This window comes from Gracilinanus agilis, chromosome 4, assembly GCF_016433145.1.
Source record: "Gracilinanus agilis isolate LMUSP501 chromosome 4, AgileGrace, whole genome shotgun sequence".
NCBI classification, from domain to species: Eukaryota; Metazoa; Chordata; class Mammalia; order Didelphimorphia; family Didelphidae; genus Gracilinanus; species Gracilinanus agilis.
In genome coordinates, this window is record NC_058133.1 from 121367312 (window position 1) to 121383531 (window position 16220).

Here is a 16220-nt window from a genome sequence, read left to right on the forward strand (position 1 = left end):
TGAATTTGGAAAATTCCATTCAATTAATTAATTAATTAATTAATTAAGGATATTTCCCAGTGGTTACAAGATTCAGCTGGGAAGTGTCTGAGGTCAGATTTGAACTTAGGACTTCCTGTTTCTAGGCCTGGTTCTCAATCCACTGAGCTACCCAGCTGCCCCCACTTCCTTTCTAATTTTGATTGCATTTGTTTTGTTTGTACAAAACCCTTTTAATTTAATGTAATCAAAGTTATTTAGTTTACATTTTGTAATTTTTTCTAACTCTTGCTTGGTCTTAAAATCTTTCCTTTCCCAAAGATCTGGCAAGTATACTATTCTGTGTTCACCTAATTTACTTATAGTTTCCTTCTTTATATTCAAGTCATTCACCCATTCTGAATTTATCTTGGTGTAGGGTGTGAGGTGTTGATCTAAATCTAATCTCTCCCATATTGTTTTCCAATTTTCCTAGCAGTTTTTGTCAAGTAGTGGATTTTTGTTCCCATTACACTTTTTTCTGATTGGAAGCAACTGTTTTAGATTTGTGCTTTATAGATGTTTATATCCCAATTATTGAAATACTGATAACAGGTATATCTTTAGAAAATTTCAATGAATAGACAATGGTATCAAGAAAATAGATGTTGATACTTCTGGTTCTCAATATTTTAAGAATTTGACATACATTAATGATTGTGACATTTACCTAAAAATAAGCAGACTTAAATGAGGAGATTTTTTTAAGTCTTCAACCATTTTATTATCTTTTCACAGAAAGCAAGTAAGCCAGTTCCCCCAAGCACCTTGAGTCATAGGGAAATTGCTCGGCATCAGGCTTCTTCATCAGTGTTCTCATGGCAACAAGAAAAGACACCTACTCGTCATTCATCCAGTGCTCAAGAAACTCCCCTTAAGAGAAGTTTTACTGCCTTACAAATTCCTTGGGAACAAGAAACACCACCTAATAGGAAGTCAAGTTGGCAAACGGAGAGGAAAGATGCTAGTTGCAGTTTACATGAGAACCAAAGTAATCTTAACCTGCTGGATCAGTTAAAAGCCCAGAATCAAGGTAATTTATTGAATTTTAAGATTTCAGATACTACATGGTTCTTAGAAAGTTTTCTTTACTGCCTTTCTTTTTAAACCCATAACTCTTATCTTAGTATCAATTTTAAGACAGAAGAGCAAGGGCTAGGAATTTGGCATTAAGTGATTTACTGAGGGTCCACCAAGGAACTGTCTGAGGCCAAATTTGAACCCAGGTTCTCCCAACTTCAGGCTGGGTACTTTGCTGCCTTTCCCTATTCTTAGAAAATTTTCAAAAGTGATTCCAATACTTTTTACTAGACATGTCAAAGTTTTGTTACAGCAAGCCTTAGAAATAACTTTCATTGTTAATCTTTATGTTAAATAACATGGTTTTCATTTTGTGGATGAGGAAACAAATATAAAATGAAGTGATTTTCTTTCTCACTTTTTGATAATAGAATTATGACTAGATTCCAGGTCTCCTACTCAGTAAGTTTTACACTGTATAATATTTTCTACTATTACTTTGGGGAGTTTGAAGACATTTTCCTTCTTTGAACTTTAATTTTTTTTCAATTAACAGGCAATTTTTCTTCTCACCTACTATTCCCCCTTTTGAAAAAAGAAGGAAAAACAAAATCCTTGTAATATATATGCATAGTCAAGCAAAACATTCCTTCATTGGCCATTTCCAAAAAGAAATGTCTCATTCTGATTCTTGAATCCATCACATCTGTTTGGATGTTTTGGTAGGATGCTTCATTTTTGGACCTCTGTTGATATTGGTCATAGAATCCATAAGTCTCATTTTTTCTTTTTAGTGTTGTTGTTTCTGTATAAATTGTTCTTTTGAATCTAATTGTGGCATTCTATCGATTCACGAAATCATGAGGTTATTCTACTCTAATTCGTGGTCACTTTTTGTGTAGGTGCCATGTACTGCTTAGAAAAAAGGTTATTTTTTATTTCCTTCCTATTTCCATTCATTTTTCTCCAAAGGTTTCCCATTCTTTCTCCCTCCCATCCTTCCCCACTTCTTGAGATGGTAAGCAATCTGATACAGAGTTTATGTGTGCAATCATATAAACATTTTTCTATATTAGTCATTTTGTGGAAGAGATCTCAAAAAAGTAGAAAAAAGAATGTGAAATATAGTATGTTTCAATCTGCAGACACCATCTGTTCTTTCTTGGAGGGCAGATGGCATTTTTCATCCCGTGTCTTTGGGATTGTCTTGGTTTATGCATTGCCAAGAATACCAAGGCCATTCACAGTTCATCAAGAAATATTACTGTTGCCATGTACAATATTCTTCTGGTTCTGCTCACCTTGAGCAGTTCATGTAAATTTTTTCAGATTTTCTGAAATCATCCTACTCATTATTTCTTATAGCACAGCAGTATTCCATCATAATCATTTACTATAATTTGTTCAGCCATTCCCCAATTGATGGACAATTCCCTCAATTTCTAATTCTTTGCCATTCCCAAAAGAAGAACAATAAATATTTTTGTACTAATGTCCTTTTGCCATTTTTTGTTTTTAATCTTTCCTTCCTTATCACTTTAAATTAAGTCCATTTTACTTTTGCTTTATCTGAGATCATGATCACTACTCCTGCTTTTTTACTTCAGCTAAAGTCTAATAGATTCTACTCCAGTCTTTTGTCAAAACTCAAGGTGTTTCTCTGCTTCCTATGTTTTTTGTAAATAACATATTGTAGGATTCCAGCTTTTTAACTCTGCTATTTCCTTCTGTTTTATGGGTGGGTTCATCCCATTCTCATTATTACTAACTGTATTTCTCTTTGTCTTGTTTTCCCCTAGTTTATCATCTCTCTCTTTCTCTCTCTCCCCCCTTCCCATTTTGCATCTTCCTTCATGTTTCCTTCCAGTGTGAAAGCTCTTCCATACCTCCTTTATTTGAGATAATTATTGCATTGTGACTCTTCCCTCTCCCAGAGTCTCTCTCTCTCACTCCTTAATTTTGTTTTTTTGGACATAATTCCATCATATTCCCTTGCCCTTTTTCTATTCCCTCTTTGAAATGGACCTAATAATAATAAGGTTTTCAAGAGTTTTAGGTATTATCTTAAAGTGCAGGAATGTAAACAGTATAACCCAGTGATGGGCAAACTTTTTAAAGAGAGGGCCAAAGGAAAGGAAATGCTCATCTGTCAGTCTGTTTCTAAGGCAACTCTTTTGAAGTTTTGTTGTATTGTATCCTACTTATTGTATTTGTAAGATTAGGAATAATGTCGAGCCTAATAGAACATTTCAGGGGAACACATCTGGCCCATGGGCCGTTGTTTGCCATCCCTGGTATAACCTTATTGGATTCCTTATGTTTTCTGCTTCCTGTTTACCTTTTTATATTCCTCTTGAGTCCTGTATTTGAAAATAAAATTTTCTATTCAGTCCTTGTCTTTTCATCAGGAATGCTTGAAAGTCCTCTATTTCATTGAATGCCCATTTCCTCCTTGAAGTATCAGTTTTACTGAGTAGGCAATTCTTGTTTTAATTCTAGCTTCTTGCCTTCTGGAATATCCTATTCCAAGCACTCAGATCTTTTAATATAGAAACTGCTAAATCTTGTGTACTCCATGTGTGCCTCCATGATATTTAAATTGTTTCATGGCTGCTTGTAGTAGTTTCTCCCTGATCTCAGAGCTCTGGAATTTGTCTATATGTTATTCTTGGGAATTTTAATTTTGAGATCCCTTTTAGGACATGATACATGAATTGTTTCAATGTCTCTTTATCTTCTTGTTCCAGGATATCAGGACAATTTTCCTTGATAATTTCTTGAAATATGATGATGATGTGTAGGCTCTTTTTTGGTATTTGGCTTTCAGGTAGTTCAATAATTCTTAAATATCTCGCCTGGCTGTCTCCAGGTCAGTTGTTTTCCTGGTGAGATATTTCATATTTTCTTTTCTTTCCCTTTTTTTGATTTTGTTTTATTGTTTCTTAATGTCTCATGGAGCTATTTACTTTCAATTGTCCAATTCTAATTTTTGAGAAATTATTTTCTTTAGCCTTTGTACTTCCTTTTTCACATGGCCAATTCTATTTTTTATTTGAAAAATTTTATTTAATTAATTTAGAGTATTTTTCCATGGTTACATGATTCATGTTCTTTCCCTGCCCTGCTCCCACCCCACTTCCATAGCCAACACACAATTCCACTGGGTTTTACATGTGCCATTGATCAAGACCTATTTCCATATTAATATTTGCATTAAGGTGATCTCTTAGAATCTACATCCCCAATCATATCCCCACTGACCCATGTGATCAAGCAGTTGTTTTACTTCTGTGTTTCTACTCCCATAGTTGTTTCGCTGGATGTAGATAGCCTTCTTTCTCATAAGTCCCTCAGAATTGTCCTAGATCAGTGGTTCTCAAACTTTTTTGGCCTACCGCCCCCTTTCCAGAAAAAATATTACTTAGCCCCCTGGAAATTAATTTTTTAAAAATTTTAATAGCAATTAGTAGGAAAGATAAATTCCCCTGTGGCCATCACCGTCCTCCTGGATAGCTGCAGCACCCACCAGGGAGCGGTAGCACCCACTTTGGGAATCACTGTCCTAGATCATTGCATTGCTGCTAGTATAGAAGTCCATTACATTCGATTGTACCACAGTGTTTCCGTCTCTGTGTACAATGTTCTCCTGGTTCTGCTCCTTTCACTCTGCATCAATTCCTGGAGGTCTTTCCAGTTCACATGGAATTCCTCCAGTTCATTATTTCTTTGAGCACAATAGTATTCCATCACTAACAGATAACACAATTTGTTCAGCCATTCCCCAATTGAAGGACATTCTCTCATTTTCCAATTTTTTACCACCACAAAGAGCACAGCTATAACTATTTTTATACAAGTCTTTTTCCCTATAATCTCTTTGGGGTATGAACCCAGCAGTGGTATGGCAGGGTCAAAAGGCAGACAGTCTGTAAAAACTCTTTGGGCATAGTTTCAAATTGCCATCCAGAATGGTTGGATCAATTAACAACTCCACCAGCAATGCATTACTATCCCAATTTTACCACACCCCCTCCAACATTTATTTCTTTCCTTTGCTGTCATGTTAATTAATCTACTAGGTATGAGGTGGAACCTCAGAGTTGTTTTGATTTGCATTTCTCTAATTATAAGATATTTAGAACACTTTTTCATGTGCTTATTGATAGTTTTGATTTATTTATCTAAAAATTGCCTATTCATGTCCCTTGCCAATTTATCAATTGGGGAATGGCTTGTTTTTTTGTACAATTGATTTAGCTCCTTATAAATTTGAGTAATTAGATCTTTGTCAGAGTTTTTCGTTGTAAAGATTTTTTCCCCCAATTTGTTCCTTCCCTTCTAATTTTGGTTACATTTGGTGTTTGTGCAAAAGCTTTTTAATGTAATGTAATAAAAATTATTTATTTTACATTTTGTAATTTTTTCTAATTCTTGCTTGGTCTTAAAATCTTTCCTTTCCCAAAGATCTGACAAGTATACTATTCTGTGTTCACCTAATTTTACTTATAGTTTCCTTCTTTATATTCAAGTCATTCACCCATTCTGAATTTATCTTCATGTAGGGTGTGAGATGTTGATCTAAATCTAATCTCTCCCATACCGTTTTCTAATTTTCCCAGCAGTTTTTGTCAAATAGTGGATTTTTGTCCCAAAAGCTGGGCTCTGTGGGTTTATCTTGTCTTGCTGTGATTATTTACGCCATCTATTCCACAGAAATACTTTCTTCTTTCTCTTAACCAGATCAAAATTGTTTTGATGACCACTGATTTTATAGTACCCTTTAAGATCTGGTACTGCTAGGCCCTCCTCCTCAATTTTTTTTTTCAGTATTTCCCTTGATATTCTTGATTTTTTTTTTTCTTCCAAATGAACTTTGTTATAGTTTTTTCTAATTCCGTAAAAAATTGTTGGTAGCTTGATGGGTATGGCACTAAATAAATAAAGTAATTTGGGTAGGATTGTCATGTTTATTATGTTAGCTCATCCTACCCATGAGCAATTAATGTTTTTCCAATTGTTTAGATCTAGTTTTAATTGTGTGGAAAGTGTTTTGTAGTTGTGTTCATATAATTCCTGTGTTTGTCTTGGCAGATAAATTCTTAAGTATTTTATATTGTCTAGGTTGATTTTGAATGGAATTTCTCTTTCTAACTGTTGCTGGCAGGATGTGTTGGAAATGTATAGAAATGCTGATGATTTATGTGGCTTTATTTTGTATCCTGCAACTTTGTTAAAGTTATTCATTATTTCCACTAACTTTTTAGTTGATTCTCTAGGATTCTTTAAGTAGACAATCATATCATCTGCAAAGAGTGATAGTTTTGTCTGCTTATTGCCTATTTTAATACCTTCAATTTCTTTTTCTTCTCTAATTGCTACTGCTAGTGTTTCTTGTACAATGTTAAATAGTAGAGGTCATAATGGGCATCCTTGTTTCCCTCCTGATCTTATTGGGAAGGCTTCTAATATATTCCCATTGCAGTTGTGCTTGCTGATGTTTTAAGATATATACTGTTTATTATTTTTAGTAAAGGCCCTTCTATTCCTATGCTTTCTAGTGTTTTCAATAGGAATGAGTTGTATTTTGTCAAAGGCTTTTCCAGCATCTATTGAGATAATCATGTGATTTTTGTTGGTTTGCTTGTTGATATGGTCAATTATGTGGATGGTTTTCCTAATATTGAACCATCCTTGCACTCCTGGTATAAATCCCACCTGATCATAATGAATAACCCTCCTGATCACTTGCTGGAGTCTTGCTTAGTATTCTATTTAAGATTTTTGCATCTATGTTCATTAAGGAGATTGTTCTGTAGTTTTCTTTCTCTGTTTTTGATCTGCCTGAATTTAGAATCAGTACTGTATTTGTGTCATAAAAGGAATCTGGTAGAACTTCTTCTCTGCTTATTATGTCAAATAGTTTGCATATTATCGAGATTAGTTTTTTCTTTGAGTGTTTGATAGAATTTGCTTGTGAATCCATCTGGTCCTAAGGATTTTTTCTTAGCAAGTTTTTTGATGACTTATTCAATTTCTTTTTCTGATATGGGATTATTTAAGTATTCTATTTCTTCTCCTGTTAATCTAGGCAATTTATATTTTTGTAAATATTTGTCCATATCATCTAGATTGCCATATTTACTCTCATATAATTGGGCAAAATAGTTTTTAATGATTGCCTTAATTTCCTTTTCATTAGAGGTGAGGTCTCCTTTTTCATCTTTGATACTGTTAATTTGGTTTTCTGCTTTACTTTTTTTTATTAGATTAACCAGTACTTTACTATTTTATTTGTTTTTTCAAAGTACCAGCTTCTAGTCTTATTTGTTAATTCAATACTTCTTTTATTTTCAATTTTATTAATTTCTCCTTTAATTTTTAGGATTTCCAATTTAGTTTTTATTTGGGGATTTTTAATTTGTTCTCTTTCTAAGTTTTTAAATTTGCATGCTCAATTCGTTGACCTCTGCCCTCCCTAATTTGTTACTATATGTACTCAAGGATATAAATTTCTACCTGAATATTGCTTTGGCTGCATTCCATGAATTTTGATAGGATGTCTCCTCATTGTCATTCTCTTCCATGAAATTATTAATTGTTTCTATGATTTGTTCTTTAACCAATTTTGGAGAATCATGTCATTTAATTTTCAATTAATTTTTTGTTTGGCTCTCTATGTACCCTTATTAATTATTATTTTTATTGCATTATGATCTGAAAAGTTTGCATTCATGATTTCTGCTTTTTTGCCGTGTTTTTATGCCCTAGTACATGGTCAATCTTTGTGGCAGTACCTTGTACTTTTGAAAAGAAGGTTATTCCTTTTTGTCCCTATTTATTTTTCTCCATATATCTATTAATTCTAATTTTTCTAAGATTTCATCCACATCTCTTACCTCTTTCTTATTTATTTTTTGGTCTGGTTTTATCTAGATCTGATAGAGGAAGTTTCAAGTCTCCCAGTTGTATAGTTTTACTATCTATTTCCTCCTTAAGCTCTAATAGTTTCTCCTTTAAAAATGTGGGTGCATTTGGTGCATACATGTTGAGTACTAAAATTTCCTCATTGTCTATACTGCCTTTTATTAGGATGTAATTACCTTCCCTATCTCTTTTAATCACATCTATTTTTACTTTGTCTTTGTCAGATATCATGATTGTGACCCCTGCCTTCTTTTTCTCAGTCGATATCCAATAGATTTTGCTCCATCCTTTTATCTTTACCACCCTGTGTGTGTCTACCCTGCTTTAGGTGTGTTTCTTGTAGGTAATGTATGGTAGGATTTTGGTTTCTAATTCACTCTGTTATTTGCTTCCATTTTATGGGTGAATTCATCCCATTGACATTCAGAGTTATCGTCACCATCTGTGTATTCCCTAACATTTTGATTACCTCTCCTAGTCCTGCCCTTCCTTGTTTCAGTATTTCCTTCTGCACCAGTGTTTTGCTTTTAACCAGTCCCACTAATTCCCACTCTTATTTTATTTCCCTTTCTCCCCCCTACATTCTTATTCCCCTCTTATTTTTCTTTAGGGTCTTTTTAACCTACCACCCACACTCTCCCTTCCCTTTATTGCTATCCTTCCCACCAGTCTGTCTGTTACCCTTCTACTTCTCTAAAGGATATGAATCAATTCTCTGTCCCAACAGATCTGATTGTTCTTCCTTCTTTAAGTCAATCTCAATGCATGTAAGAATTAAGTATTACCTGTCTCCAACCTCTTTCACCCTTCCATTGTATTGGTCTTCTCCCCTGATTCCACCATGTGCTTCTTTATGAAATACAAGTTTACTCTATTTTTTCTCTTTTCTCATTTCTCTGAATATTATCCTCTTTTTTTAGCTATAGTTATATATATATATATATGTATACATATATTTTTACATATATATTTTGACATTTTATCCTATACAGTTTGTCACTGTTCCCCCTAAGTATACCTCTTCTAGCTATCCTGATGGTAATAACAATTTTTTAAGAGTTATTAATGTCTTTTTTTATAGGGATACAAATCATTTGAACTAATTTGGTCCCTTAAAAAAGTTTCTTTTTTTTTTTTTCCTCTCTCTTGATTACCTTTTGGTGATTCTTTTGAGTCCTATGTTTGGGCATCAAATTTTCTGTTTATTACTGGTCTTTTCTTTATGAATGCTTCTGTTTTATTAAATGACCATATTTTCTCCTGCAAGGATATAGTTAGTTTTGTTGGGTGTTGATTCTTGGTTGTAGAGCCATTTCCCTCGTTTTCCAGAATATCATATTCCATGCCTTCTGGTCCTTCAGTGTACATGCAATCAAATCCTGTGTTATTCTAACTGTGGTTCCATGGTGTCTGAATGACTTTTTTGCAGCTTGTAATACTTTTTTCTTGGTCTGGTAGTTCTTGAATTTGGATATAATATTCCTTGGCATTGTCAATTGGGAATTAAATGCAGGAGGTGATCTGTGGATTTTTTCAATCTCTGCTTTCCTCTCTTGTTCGAGAATGTCAGAGCAGTTTTCTTGGATAATTTCCTGTAGAATGATGTCCAGGCTTTTCCTTTTGTCATGATCTTCCAGCAGTCCAATAATTCTTAAATTGTCTCTCTCAAATCCATTTTCAAGATCTGAGGTTTTGTCAATGAGGTGTTTCATATTTTCCTCAATTTTTTCATTCTTCTGACTTTGTTTTATAGATTCTTGCTGCCTTGTGAAGGAAGTCATTTCTTCTAGTTGTTGAATTCTAATTTTTAAAGGCTGAATTTCATCCCTGGCTTTTTGGTCATCCTTTTCCTTCTAGACTAATTTTTTTTTGTACATCATCTTTCACCTTCTTTGCCTCATTTTCAAGGTGGTCAATTCTGGCTTACAAGACACTATTTTCTGTTTCCAGGTGACTTATTTTCTTTTTAAGTTCTTTTCTCGATTGTCTTCAGCTTCTCTTAATTTTTTAAAATTGTATTTTGACTTCTTCCAAAGTCTGTGTCTAATTCTCTGCAGTTTCCGCGTTTTTTCTTGGTGTTCCTTGGTCCTCCTCTGTTCCATTTGCTTTTTGTTCATTATCTGGATAGAAGCAGTCAATTGTAATTTCTTTTTCTGTTGTTTACTTATATTTTTTCCTTCTTTCCCCCCTGTAATTGGCTGTAATCTTGCTCCTCTGATTATCTGATGGATCTGTGGGTTTGGGCTATTCTGTCTGGAAGGGGTTTCTTCTCTACTCTGCTGATTTACTAGGTTAGGCTAATGATATTAATGAGCTCTGAGGTCAGATCTTCCCCTACTGGCAGCAGAAGTTGAAGGTGTAGGTGCTTACAACTACTCTTAGCACAGTCTATTGGGGAGGGGTGTTGGAGCTTCCTTGCCCTCTGAAGACTTCTTATCTGCCCTATTGATAAGATTAAGCCTGGGTGGATTAGATCTGCAGAGCCTGATCTGCTTTGAGGCCAAAACCTCTAGAAGGGGGTGGGTGGGAGGACAAGATGCATTGTTTTAGCTGCTGCCCTCTCTGAGCTTCTCTAGCTGCTTTCCTGCCCCCTGTGTTCAATGCCCTGAGCCTGGCACAGCTATGCCAGCAAGGCACTCTTTCCGTAATAGAGCCCCTTGCCCACCCAGAGATTCCAGCCACTGCTGGAGACTCAGCACTGTAGTTGAGGGAGGGGTCCTGTGACCTTTCTTCTTCCTTTCCCTTGAACCCAAGAGTTAAAGAATTTAGGCTTTTTTTGGTGTACTTTTTAAGTAGAGACCAGCAGGAGGATCCCCCAACTCTCTCCTGTTGTTAGATTTGGCTTTCTGTCCCTTTGGCGCACTTCGTTTTTGATTAGAATGGAAGGGTTTACAGATATTTGGACTTCTGTTGCATCTAAGCAGACATCTTGACACTCTGTCCCCCTCCCCCCATTCTATTTTTAAAGGATTTATTTCCTTCACTGAATTTTTGTATATTTCCCCCACATTTTATGATTCCTTTTGTAAGCTTGACTTTCATGACTTTTATCACTCTAATTTCTTTTCCCAATTCTTCTACATCTCTCATTTGATTTTTAAAATCCTTTTTGAGCCCTTTTGGTAGTTCTTTTTGGGTCTGGCACCAATTTACATTTTCTTTGAGGCTCTGCATGTAGCCATTTTGACATTGTTGTCTTCTTCTGAGTTTTTATTTTGATCTCTCGTATTACCATACTAACCTTCTATGTTTAGAGTTTCGTTTTTAGTTATTTTTTTTTTTTTTACTCATTTACCAGGCTATTTTTTGAGTTTTAACTTTTTGTAAAAGTTAGACCTTGTTCTTGGGGTTGAGGAAGCACTGTCCCAAGCTTCTGTTTTTTGTGTTATTATTTTCAGAGATTATTCTGAGGACCTGTGAGTTTTTAGTTCTTTCAAACTGGTTTGTTCTAAGGAGAGGTGTGGTTACTGACCTTCTGGGGTATGCTTTGGTGTGTGAGTGGCCACAAACACTCTTTAACATTCTGAATCAGTGACCATGATCCCTATTCCCTTGTGGCCTCATGCTCTAGTGTGCTAATGCTTCTCCTCATGCTGGGACTGGAACTGGAGCCGGTGAGGCAGAACTACATTTGGTCAGTGCTCTAGAGTGCTGCGCATCTGATACCTGAGGAGAATGCATGGAATCTCCTTCTGACTGGTTCTCTGACCCTCTTGCCATTTTTGGTCTGAGAGCTCAAAGTCACTTCTCACTCAGTTTACTCCAAAGCCTGCACTGACTTGTGGGACAGGATTTTGTTGGCTTGCTAGAGCTGCCTGTGCTAGAGGTAGACTTTCCTGTCAACCTTTTATGTTGTCTTGAGCTGTAAAATTGTTTTACCCTTTTGTTCTGCTGTTTCAGAATCCATTTTGAGATCTTATTTTAAAGTTACCTGGAGGAGAATTTAGGTGAGATTAGGCATATTCCTGCTTTATTACTATTTTATCCTGGCTCTATCCCCAGTTGTAATTTTTAATATACTGAAGTTTACTTCTCTTCTTCATATTCTTGCTGTTCAAATTATTCCTGAAGCTGGACAGATTCTTTTCATTCCCTATCCATTCTCTGTCCTAGAGAGGTGCTTATATTCCTGTCTTCCCTTCTCTTACTTTTTCAGCAAGTAGAAAGGAAGGCTGGGAGGTTTAGGGGGTTGTCAACGGTCACAGTGAATACTTTTACCCTTTCCTACTCTTACCTGAGAGGATAACTTTACCCCTTACATTATTACATTCCCTTCCCCTAAAAAGCTGTAGATATAGGTTGTCACATAGTCTCTTTCCATCACACATTCTGAAGCATTGTGTATCAGCTTCATTTATTATTGACAGCTACACAGTTTTGACAAACAAGCTCAGATAAGGTAGTTTTTCATAGATAACATGTGAAGATTTTATTATATGTTATTTTGATAATGAGATACTAACTGGATCCACAGAATGCAGGGTCACATAGATGTGCTTGGGTCATTTTTGACCACATCATTTCCCATCAGACACTTAAGTAGAAGATCTTGTTTACTCATCATATCTGAGGTTTGGAGAGGAGAGAGAATGCAGGCTTCAGAGAGGAGAGTGAGGGATATATGAAACCAAGGTTCACATACAGGATGGCGCTCAATAAATTAATTCTAATTTTGTAATTCCTTTACAATGTAGAAATGTTGTGGAGGGGTGCTTCATTTCAATTAAAAGTGATTTTTCTCAGTCAGATTATTTTCATTTGCATGGAAATATGAACTCTGCCTTGTTTCCTTTAGGGTAGTTGATTATGGGAGAGAATGGAAAATAAAAGATTGCAACGTAATCTCATTAAATATTTGTCCTTTAATTTATGCCACATTTGGATTAAATGGTTTAAGGTGAAACTAATTGCAAACTCTGATTGTAAATTTTGAATGAAAGATATATTGTTAACAAAAAGATTTTGTTGTTGTTTTTTGTTGTTTAATTTTTTTGTTGTAATTTTTTTAATTTAAGAGTTAAAGTGCAAAGTTAATGAATTAGATCGTCAACTGCAAGCCCAAGAACATGACATAAAAGGATACATGAATAAATTACAAGAAACACAGTTCCAACTAGAGAAAACAAAATTGGAGTTAACAGAAAAAGACAAAGTTTTGAACAAAACTGGAGATGAACTGATGAGATTAACATCACAGTTGGATCGGGTAACAGCCAAGGTAACTTCTGTGAGTAGTGGGAGAGGGTTTATTTAAAAATTTCCACTTGTGATACAACAAGAGACACTAAGTAAATATTGGTAATAACATTGAATAAAAATGAAATATGGGAAAGCTTTAAAAGCCTCAGGATATATGGAAACATAGTTTTTGATCTGTGTGAATTTAAACCCCTTATCTGATTTTTCAATATTTAATAGAAATCATAAAATCTTAGAATTAGAAGGAAACTTTGAGGTTAACTGAATCTACCTTCCCTTCCATCTCCTTCTTTATTATCTTTACTTCTCAAATATGTATAGTGACTTTTATCCTTAGTAAATGAATTCTTATTTGGTTAATTTTGATTGTTCTGTAGGGATTACATAGAGGAGTGCCCAGATTGGTGAGATGCCTTGAGGTAATGCCTTAAAAGAATTGACTGAAGGAATTATGAATGCTTAGTGTAGAGAAGAGAAGATTTTGTGGGGACATGATAAGTATCTCATGTTAGTTGAAAGATTATCATGTAGAAGAGGGATTATCTTTTTTTTTTTACACTAGAATGCGGAAGAGACAATGGCGAAAATTTCAGGGGGGCTTTTTCAGTTGAATGTAAGAAAGAACCTTAACAATTAGAACTGTCTTGAGGTAGTGGTTTCTACCTTATTCAGATTTTAAGTAAAAAATAGCTAAATACTTCTTTGATGGAGAAGAGGATTCTTGGTTTGGACTCAGTGATTTATGACCTTCCATCTTTTTTCTCTGATAAGGTAGAGAAGACTTGATACCTGAATGTGAGTAGATGAGGGGTATTAGAATCAAAAATGACCGAGGTTAGGAAACCTTTTGTCTTGGAGTCAGTCCTGTGTATTGGCTCCAGGGCAGAAGAGTGGTAAGGACTAGGCAATGGGGGTTAAACGACTTGCCCAGAGTCACACAGCTAGGAATTATCTAAGGCCAGATTTGAACCTAGGACCTCCCATGTCTGGACCTGGCTCTCAATCCACTGAGCCACCCAGCTGCCCCCTGAAGATACTTAAATTAAGAACCTAGGTCATAGGTAATGGTGACACCTTTAAGAGCAAAATGCATATTTGAGGGTAGAATAAAGAAGATCTATTCTGTTTTAGACATGTTAAATTCGAGGTCTTTGTTGGATATCCAGCAGTGATTTGTTTGGGATTGGGACTTTGGCAATAGATGAGGCCTAGACATACTGATTTGGGAGTTATTTGTATACATATGATACCAGAACGTATAGAAGCAAATGATCCTACCAGAGACTAAGAGTAGAGGACTGGGACTGAATCTTGGGAGATAGCAGGTGAAATGTGAATGGTGATCCAATAGATGAGACAGAGAAGGATTGATCATCACTGGTAGGAGAAGAGCCAGTATAGAGCATGGCATCTCTGGATTATTATAGATATAAAGAAGAAAGAGACCCTCCATATCACCTAGTTCAAACTCATTTTACAATGTGGAAACAGAACCACAGAGGTTAAATGATGTGGCTGACGTTGTCCAACTAAGTGTTAGTGGTTGGTTTTTGAATCCAGGTTGCTATTGATGGAATGGCTATGGGGTGGGGTTAGGGATAGTATCTAATAAGTAGAGATGACCAAAAGCTAGAGAGATCTCAAAGTGGATGTGGACTGGCAAAAGGCCATTGTTTTTTATAATTTAAGCGCTCATTGGTAACCACAGAGAGAGTAATTTTAGTGGTGGAAAAAAGGGATTATGGAAGCCTGAGAAATGGATGATAAAGTATGGAGGGGTACAGAGTTCTTATTGGTATCAAGGATGAATCCTGAGCATAGAGACAGTGAAGATGGCAGCACAGAGCTCTAGATTCGGAATCAGAAAGAACTAAGCCTCAGACACTTAGTAGTTTATGATCCTGGGCAATTCTTAACCTCTATGTCAATTTTCTTGTCTGTATAATAGGGATAATATCATCAGCCTTCCAGGATCATTGTGAAGATAAAATAATTATAAAGTACTTAAACTTGAAAGTGCTATACAAATGTTTCCTATGTAAGATGAGAGAGAGAATAATCAGTGTATGGTCATTTTTAGTGTTGTTACCCTGTGTTTTTTTTTTTTTTTTTAAACCCTTGTACTTTGGTGTATTATCTCATAGGTGGAAGAGTGGTAAGGGTGAGCAATGGGGGTCAAGTGACTTGCCCAGGGTCACACAGCTGGGAAGTGGCTGAGGCCGGGCTTGAACCTAGGACCTCCTGTCTCTAGGCCTGAGCTACCCAGCTGCCCCCTACCCTGTGTTTTGAAATATTAAATAGGCATTATTAATTTTTTCCCCATGGAGAGAAGGAATGGGATGGAATTGAGAATACGAGTAGAGGGGTTTAACTTAGTAAGGAGAAAGGGCACCTCTTTATCAGAGATAATAGTAGAGGTTTAGTTTTAACTTTTAAGACTTTGAAAATGTTAATTACATATCTTATGTCTGACATGGTTATTATTCTTAAGTCAGTTGTAGAGTTGGAAAATCTTGAACCCTTGGAACTGTATTGCCTAAAATTCCTTTCTGTATTATCCACAATTCCTTTTGCCTTTCATATATGCGTGTTATTACATGGTCTGTATATAGTTTGGGTTTGCTCTGCCGTGCCCTCTCTCTTCCACGTGAATTGAGTGGTGAATGTTCCCTGTGTTCTCTAGCTCTCTAGTTATATATTAATAAATCTTTACAAATATTATACTTTGGAGATATTGAATATTAATTTTAAAGTCTATACAGTTTTACAATACTATATGCTGCACAATCAATTAGTTGTGAGTCTGTTAGTGTAGACTGTGCAAAATAATTTTCAACTGATTTTTTAAAATTAAATATATTTTCATATCAATATCTGTTGTTATGAGAAGGAATAAGATAAGAAAGCAGAAATGTTACTGATAACCCTAATATGAAATAAGCATCTAAAAACCCAGTTTTAATTTCAAATTCTAAAATCCAGATACATGTAGATATGACTAACCACTTGTTCAAATTTGAGTTTATTCCATATTCAGTCTTATAGAAGAAATTTTATTT

At 35.3% G+C, this 16220-nt stretch overlaps 1 protein-coding gene across 1 annotated transcript in view; it reads left to right on the forward strand.

The window, feature by feature from the left end:
• CENPF (centromere protein F) overlaps positions 1 to 16220 on the forward strand; it is an 84360-nt gene that overhangs the window by 7498 nt on the left and 60642 nt on the right. The window contains exons 5-6 of the mRNA XM_044674957.1: positions 757 to 1051; positions 12978 to 13180. Coding sequence (XP_044530892.1) covers positions 757 to 1051; positions 12978 to 13180 — 498 coding nt within the window. The remainder of the gene's footprint in view (positions 1 to 756; positions 1052 to 12977; positions 13181 to 16220) is intronic.